The sequence below is a fragment of the Astyanax mexicanus genome, chromosome 8, assembly GCF_023375975.1.
Source record: "Astyanax mexicanus isolate ESR-SI-001 chromosome 8, AstMex3_surface, whole genome shotgun sequence".
Classification (NCBI taxonomy): Eukaryota; Metazoa; Chordata; class Actinopteri; order Characiformes; family Acestrorhamphidae; genus Astyanax; species Astyanax mexicanus.
In genome coordinates, this window is record NC_064415.1 from 51,974,494 (window position 1) to 51,982,977 (window position 8,484).

General features: G+C 38.9%; 1 protein-coding gene across 1 annotated transcript; it reads left to right on the plus strand.

Moving 5' to 3' along the window:
- The first annotated feature begins 401 nt into the window (after window positions 1-401).
- LOC107197863 (E3 ubiquitin-protein ligase TRIM47-like) lies at window positions 402-6,115 on the plus strand. The gene is made up of 6 exons (XM_022677945.2): window positions 402-1,090; window positions 1,724-1,819; window positions 3,120-3,353; window positions 3,652-3,787; window positions 3,992-4,048; window positions 5,210-6,115. The coding sequence occupies exons 1-6, from the start codon at window positions 443-445 to the stop codon at window positions 5,857-5,859; spliced, it is 1,821 nt and encodes a 606-aa protein (XP_022533666.2). The 5' UTR covers window positions 402-442; the 3' UTR covers window positions 5,860-6,115.
- The last annotated feature ends 2,369 nt before the right edge of the window (window positions 6,116-8,484 follow it).

Consider the following 8,484-nt stretch of genomic DNA (forward strand, 5'->3'; position numbering starts at 1 on the left):
TGCATTTCATGGAAAAGCAATGCATCTTGTGGATTACATTTAATTTTTTCCATGGTAGTGTTTGCTTTTCAGTTTGGCACTAATTCCTCTCCATAGAAAGTTGGTATGCTTGTGTAAATAGCTGTAAGTAAGATTAAATAGCCTGTTGGAATGCTGGTTTAGTGTTAGTTACTTATAATCAGCTTTTTAACTCAAATAATGTTGCTGTTTTGATAATGTGTGATGAAATGTGATACTGCGTATTTATATTTGTGAAAATGTATCTTCAATAAAGTTTATTTAAATATATAGTAGATGTGCAGTACCGCGCTCCGCCTCTGGGGTGCAGTAGTGCTCCTCACAGCGCTCAGGTGAACCGTGTTGTTTAAAAAGCGCATAGAGGAAGAGACTTGTATATGTGGTTCGTTAAAGAGCGGGTCAGTGTTGCTGTTCAGTGGTGATAATGGCGGAGGGGGGCAGTTATATAGACAGTGATAAGTTTAAGTGCCCGGTGTGTCTGGACCTGATGCGGACTCCGGTCACTATCCCGTGCGGACACAGTTACTGCATGCTGTGCATCAGCCGTTGCTGGGATAAGAAGGATAGCAGCGCCGGGGGCCCGCAGGCCTGCCCGCAGTGCCGCCACAAGTTCACCCCCAGACCCAAACTGGCCAAGAACGCGCTGCTGGCGGAGCTGGTGGAGAAGCTGCGGGAGGAGCGGCGGGTGGCGGGCTGCTCTCAGACTGAACCGGGGGGCGCTGGAGCTGCTGGGGCTGCGGGAACAGCGGCGGGAGGAGCGGCGGCGGCGGACGTGCCCTGCGATGTGTGTATAGGAGCTAAAGCTAAAGCCACCAGGTCCTGCCTGGTGTGTCTGGCCTCGTACTGCGAGCAGCACCTGCGGGCCCACTACCAGTCCCCCGCCTTCAGGACCCACCGGCTGATCACCGCGGCCGGCCGCCTGCAGGACCGCATCTGCCCGCAGCACAACAAGCTGCTGGAGTTCTACTGCCAGTCCGATAAACTCTGCGTCTGTTACGTCTGCATGTTCAACGAGCACAAAGGACACAACGTCGTGTCCGCGGAGACAGAAAGAGCCACCAAGAAAATACAGGTAGGTTAGATTATCTATTATTTGGGATTTCTTTCGAAATTTCCAAGTCCACCTTAAAAATAGGACCTAGCTATATTAGTTACAGGCTGGAGATTTAAACTGGGGCAATGGGACGGTCGCGCTTTTTAAGGTGGAAATGAAAGTTCCAAAAGGAAACGGTTTTAAATGTCTGATATAAGTTACAATTAACGTAAATTAAGTTACTTAAGCTAAATGGGACATACATGTATACATATACATATACACCCAAGTTAGAATAGGTCAATGGCCTATACAAAACATGTAAAGTTTATTGGAAAAAAAAACTTTTACCTCACATTAGTGTTAGCAAATACTTAGCAAAACCTAGATAATGACCCTCAGGACCAAGCGGCGTTGTGCCAGTTGACCAGCAAGACCAAGTTGATCGACCATCTTAGCTTTTGACAACCCCCTATATTGTGTTCTTTAAAATAAATTGACCCCATTCTCCCAAATGACTTTACTATATGTATAGAAGTCATGCATTGCATGCTGGTTTTATTGTTCTTTTGTGCTTTTCTCCTGGGAAATTTCTATTTTAGATTTTAAACATGTATTTCATGTACATGAATCAAAAGCTGAGCTGTTTGTTTAATGTGTTTGTGGAAACAGAAACAGCTAGCTGCCGCTCAGCAGAGCTCCCAGCAGAAGATCCGAACCAAAGAGAAGGAGCTGAAGGAGCTGAAGCAGACCATGGGAAATTACAAGGTGAGCGCGGAATGATATTGTCATGGCTAATGGAATAAGTTTGCGAGACACTGAATCTTTCCTCCATTAGGCTGCAGATTTTGTGCTGTTACAAATTGATTCACTCAAAGAATCAGAATCTGTGAATAGACTACAAATTGGACTTCATCAGGCCTTTCATAGCTGCGCTGCTCGGAGCTCCCTGAACTGATTTCCTGTAAATTACCTGCCCGAAGCCTCAGGCGCACAGCTAAGCACTATTCAGGCTGGGTTCATTTTACAAGACAAGGTTCCTGTAATGTAATTATAATAGGGGATTTGTGTGAGATAAAGTATCTGCGTAATTTCCTTACATTCCCACAGAAAGCCAGGATTGAAAGTGTACTCAAGAACTGAACAGTAACACTAGCTGTTCCAGTGGTTCGAGGTTATTTTATTCTAAAGTGCATCTCCTGCACCATGCAGTTCATAAATAATTCTAAGTAGGGCTGCATAATATTGCAAACTGACTGACAAATTGCCATACTTTTTTTATGAAAGTAAGCTTTGGGGCAGGTGAAACACAAAGCACATGCAGCAGAAAGGACTCTCAGGCGAGCTCTGACTTATATGACTTATATTATTTATTTATTAGTTAATAAACTAATGCAGCACCAAAGCACATTTATGGCATCATTGTTACTTATAGAAATAAAATAAAATAAAGAATGGAGCCAAGTCCACTGGTCTTCGTGCTACAGCAAAACACACACTCTTTACTTTCTCTACGCTTTCAGTAAAGATACACACATGCCTGTACACATAACGTAAAGGGCTTTTAAAATGACAGTGTACATGATACTTAATACTGGCCATTACATATTTACCCCAGGCCATTTAAATGGTCACCCCCCCCCCCCCCCCTTTTTTTTTTTCTTTCTTTAAACTGAAGTTAACTGTAGCATTTTTTTTTCTTTTCTTTTACCTGTTATTTCCTTTCCTTTTTCCTTTCTTTTAACTGTAGCATTTGTCCATTCTTTTCCGTTTTTCCTTTTTTGTTTTTTAAATGTAGTTAACTAGCATTTTTTTCTTTCTTCCCTTTTTTCTTTACCTTTAACTGTAGTTAACTGTAACATTTTTCCCTTTTGTTTTTTTTAACTCTTTTTTTTTTTTTTTTTTTTTTTTTTTTTTTTTTTTTTTTTTTTTTTTTTTTCCCCTTTCTTTTAACTGTAGTTAACTGTAGCATGTATCAGAATGGTTTCTAACTAAAAGCCTGAATTAGATTGATGTATGTGTATCAGAAGAGTAATTCTGGTCTTCTTGTGTCTGTGTTTCCGAGCAGAACCCGGTGAAATCCACGCTGTCTGAAAGCTGCTCGATACGGGACTCCCTGATTAAAGGCGTGAAGCAGTGGCAGACTGAACTGGAGAAGCTGATCAAAGCTGAAGAAAGCAAGGCTGTTAGCGCTGCTCAGAGCGTTTTGGCCCAGCAGGAGCAGGTGCTGGCTGATCTGAAGAAAAGAGACGCTGAGCTCCAGCAGCTGTGCCGATCAGATGATCACGTCCATTTCCTCAAGGTAACGCAGACCTGCCAAAAAACATGAGCCATTTATAGACTGCTTTTCACTCCAGATCACGTGTTTCATATCGAGATCAAATATTGAGCAGATTTACATGATCTGTTCATACACAAGGTCTCACAAACTGGATTAGTCTGGACACTTTGGATAGATGAATTCAGATTCTTTCTGACTTCCATGCAATTTCATCTTCCATTCTCCTGAGATATGTGAAGGCATACCGTATTATAAGTGCACTATAAGCACTACTTCACCCTTATAAGCCATTGGTCTGTTTTACTGATTCTTTCTTTAGAACTTTGAGGCGCTGTGTGAAGCGTCCCCAGACCCCAGCTTTGACACCTCGACTGCAGCTGCCGGGGCGGTCGTATCTGTCCGAGAGCGTCTGGAGGAGGTCTGCAGTGACCAACTGGCTGCTTTTTCCAGAAGGGGTGAGTGACTCATCTGTTCACTTCTCTGTGACTCTTGCTTGTAATTATTTATGACTATTTTAATGATAATTACACATTTGGCTTATGTGCACCATTTAACCCCTTCCTGTATAGTTGCTGCTTTTAGCTTCCTGGGCTGAAGTGCACGTTACAGGGTTAAGATGTTTTATTAAATGTTGTAATTTTTTTTATTTTCTCCTTTAGCAAAGGAAATAGAGGGGCTGATCTTCGTGCCGAAAACCAGGACGGATTTTCTAAGATGTGAGTACACTGTTATACTAGTGCATCTCAAAAAATTTGAATATCATTTAAAGGTTACTTTATTTCAGTAATTCAGTTCAAAATGCATTTTTTTTTTATTGTTGATGATTATGGCTTACAGCCAATAAAAACCCAAAAATCAGTATCTCAGAAAATTAGAATATTATACAAGACCAATTGGTACTTTGGGCAGTATAGACAGTGTTCCAAGTACTGCTGGAAAATGAAATTTGCATCTCCTAAAAGTAGTCAAAAGTTGGAAAATAGTGCACTGACTTTAGACTTGATAGAACACAGTAGACTAAATTAGCTAACGTTACTGGTTAGATGACTCAGGTTATTGTACAGCTAGGTAACATTAGCGCCCAGCTAGCTAACGTACTAACTTTAGTGGTGAGTTAGCCACGTTAGCCAACATAAGCTAACAGGGAGAGAACTAAGGTTAATGGAGAGCTAGCTAACATTAGTGGCTAGCTAGCAAACATACTAATGATAAATAGAATAGGCATCAGAATTAGACTCAATGTCTATATATTTTCCAACATTTTTGAAAATGTTTTTGTTGTATTTTATGCAGCTCTGGAAAACTTTGACCACTTCAGTTTCTTAATCTTTTTCTCTGATTTTGCTATTTATAGGTATATGTTTGAGTAATATAAACATTGTGCTTTTATTCTATACACTACAGACATTTCTCTCAAATTCCAAATAAAAATATTGTCATATAGAGCATTTATTTGCAGAAAATTAGCTTTTAGATCTCAAAAAATGCAAAGAAAACAAGTTCATATATTTATACATTTTTAAGAGTTCAGAAATCAATATTTTGTTGGATAACTCTAATAACTAGTTTTTATTGTTCTCCTCCACCAGTCTTACACACTGCTTTTGGATAACTTTATGCTGCTTTACTCCTGGTGCAAAAATTCAAGCAGTTCAGTTTAGTGGTTTGATGGCTTGTGATCATCCATCTTCCTCTTGATTATATTCCAGAGGTTTTCAATTTGGTAAAATCAAAGAAACTTATCATTTTTAAGTGGTCTCAATTGTTTTCCAGAGCTGTATATCTTTTGAATTAGATTTATTGTGCAGCCCTATGTAGAAAAATCTATTAAACTATTCCACCTTTTTTTTCCCCCTTATTCTTCCCCTTCCCCTCAGATGCCTGCACTCTGACGTTCGACGTCAACACTGTAAACGGCTATCTGGAGCTGAATCACAAGGAGCGGACGGTTATGTGCGACTCGTCCTGCTTCTGCCCCGGGATCGACATCTGCAACCGCTTGCCCCGGCCTTACCCGCCTCACCCTGAGCGATTTGACCACCAGCAGCAGGTCTTGTGTAAGGAGCCTCTTTACGGAGGACGCTTCTATTGGGAGATCGAGGGCACCCCACTAAAAGGGTGCATTGGCGTCTGTTACGGCAGCATCCCCAGAAAAGAGCACAGCTTCCTGGACGATCTGACGAACAGCCAGAAGTCGTGGTGTGTGGAATGCGGGCAGGGATACCCTTTCGCCGTGCGCCACGGCCCCTATGTCGTCCACAAGTATTTTGCGGACGATGTCAAATGGGAAAGTTCAGATCCAGGAAAGAATACGACCACAGTCGGCATGTTTCTGGATCATTCTGCTGGCATCCTGTCGTTCTATTTGATCAACAAAGGGAACATGTACCACATGTACACCTTCCGCACCACGTTCACTGAGCCGCTCTATGTAGGCCTGAGACCATGTCCCACTCGCACCTTAAAACTGTGTAGTTTGGAGCCACCAGCCCCAGTCGGCAAGTCGGAGCTGGGTGGAGGAATCTGATTTTCTCTCTTTTTTTTTTTTTTTTTTTTTTTTTTATAATTTTATTTCATTTCATTTTAATTTTTGAAAAATAGTTAAGTAGAATAGAATCCGTTAATGCGGCAATGCTTTGACTTACTAAAGTTTGGGCACCCTTGGTCAACATCTGTTACTGTGAAGTCTGTTAGTTAAGTGAAAATTTATGATGATAAATATGAATCAGATCGATTTTTTTTTTTTTTTTTTTTTTTTTTTTTTTTTTTTTTTTTTTTATTAATACATTTTCATTTTTTTTTGCAAACTAACAAATGACAAAGGAAAATGACCCAGAGCAAAATTCAGAAACCTTATCTTAGACCTGTCACACAATAACACACAATATATGGACATAACTTCAACTGCAATCAGTTTAGCTGGCCTGAAGGCCTGTCACAATAATTTATTATTTTTTTGGGGGGACGATATATCATCCCAGAAATTATCGCGATAAACTAAATTATTGGCATTTTAAAACCATTTAAATTCTAATGACAAAATGATAATAGTACAGCATGTCAAATCAATTATACTCTTTTAAATACAACAGCATTTTAACTAATTAAAAAAATGCTTCACTTACTGCAGTCCACACTGTGTGTATGGAGTCACAGGTATTAAAGCATTGGTCATTTAGCTGTTTACTGTTACATATGTCAATAAACACATATAAACACAATAGACGATCTCACGATTATTAAATATTAGTGAGGTCGTGTCCATTTTTTGTACGATAAGTCGATAATGTAATTATCAGGCTTATTGTGACAGGCTTATTTCTAATGCTCATTTATTTACAGATTAATTAAGTTCACTAGTAATTTTACAAACTAATCGATGCATCAACAATGGTGCATCAGTCTCATATCAAATTATTAGAGTATCATTATATTAGTAGCATTAAATGGTCAAAAATTAAAGACAGTCCTATTGTTTCACATTATTGTTATTCCTTGGACGTAACATATATTGTCCAGACAAAAAAAATAGTTTTTGTGAAAGTTCTACTCTGTGTAAACTGCACTGTTGACTGTTGTGACTTTGTTTAGTTTTTTGCACAGTGTTTATTTTTATTTTAATTTTTTTTCTTCAGTCTTATACTGTACAAAGACAATATACTAAGCACTAATGCTTTTTTTATTGTTTTGTTTTATGTTTATTTTTTTAACGTGACAGTCTCTATTACTGAAGCATCTTCAAAGGAGATGAGTAAGCATGTGTGAATAGGGATGCACCAAAATTACCATTTTGGTGGAAACTGACGCATCGTCATCATCACAATGCGCACATAGCACAATAGTCACATCGCAGAACATGCAGTGTACATTTATTTTATTTCTATTTATTTATTAATTTGTAATCTCGCTTTTCTTCCCAGTTTAGCTATGCCGTTTATCCCAGCCACCCAGCTGTACTCTCCCTATCACTAGTAATGACCCAAACACAAGGAGGGTGAAGACTAGCACACGCCTCCTCCGACACATTTTTGAAGTCAGTCACCACCTCTTTTTTCAAACTGCTGAGTAGCATCACAGCACACTCGGAGGAAAGTGCAGTGACTCGGTTCCGATACATCAGCTCACAGATGCAGCCTTGTGCGGATTGACATCACCCTAGGAGTGGTGAAAGAGTGCCATCTACCCACCCAGAGAGAGCAAGGCCAATTGTGCTCTCTCAGGGCTCTAGCAGCTGTGATTGCAAGCTGCATGACTGGGATTTAAACCATCGATCTCCTGATCATACTGGCAGTGTTTTTTTTTTTTTTGTTTGTTTTTTTTTCCCTCCCCTCTATCCCCCCTTCCGTCTCCCCCTACACTGTAAATTTTTGACATGATCGTATCTACCACATTACAGATAGTATCTACCCAACACCAGTTATGTTACTCCAATCATTTTCGCACAGATTGCATTATTAACTCATGTTTAATTGTGTTAAATTATTGAATTGAATATTGGCTAAATTAATTTCTGTATTTTTATTTACTTTTTTTTCTTTTTCCTTTTTTTTTATATTGCAATACATCATCACAGAACAACATCGGACCCAAATTTCCGCTGATATGGCAACCAACCACAATCGTGATCATTCTTGTGTATATATATATATATATATATATATATATATATATATATATATATATATATATATATATATATTATATATATATATATTTTTTTTCTCCTTCCTCTCCATTTGTTGCGTCTAGATTTTTTCACAGATATAACAGTGACTATTATAGTGTTTTTAAAAGCAATTTTTGTGGCTTGCTGTGTGTCTGCTTATTTAAGCTGGTTTAGCTCGCAAGCTAGTGCAAGTTACACTAGATCAGAAATCAGAGTTTGTATTTTCGGTGCATTCCGGTGGCTATACCTGTCTGTTTACTTGCTTTAACAGTTTAACAGTGTTTTTTCTAAAATAAAGAGGATAATGGTAGTGTGCTTTTTGTCTTGTATTTAAAAAATTGACTTTTATTGAATACTATTCAAAAGTGAGCTGGATCAGTTTCAGTTATGTACACAAAATGTGGGTACACAAAAAGATCTAGAGTCCTTTGGGACTCTTTTATAAAAATCTGGTTACACTAACAATAGAGGTCAATCTAAAAAAAA

Coding starts and splice junctions, on each gene's coding strand:
- LOC107197863 (XM_022677945.2), top strand. CDS start 443: ATGGCGGAGGGGGGCAGTTATATAGACAGTGATAAGTTTAAGTGCCCG. Junction 1,820..3,119: donor AGACCATGGGAAATTACAAG/GTGAGCGCGGAA, acceptor GTTTCCGAGCAG/AACCCGGTGAAATCCACGCT. Junction 3,788..3,991: donor GGCTGCTTTTTCCAGAAGGG/GTGAGTGACTCA, acceptor TTTCTCCTTTAG/CAAAGGAAATAGAGGGGCTG.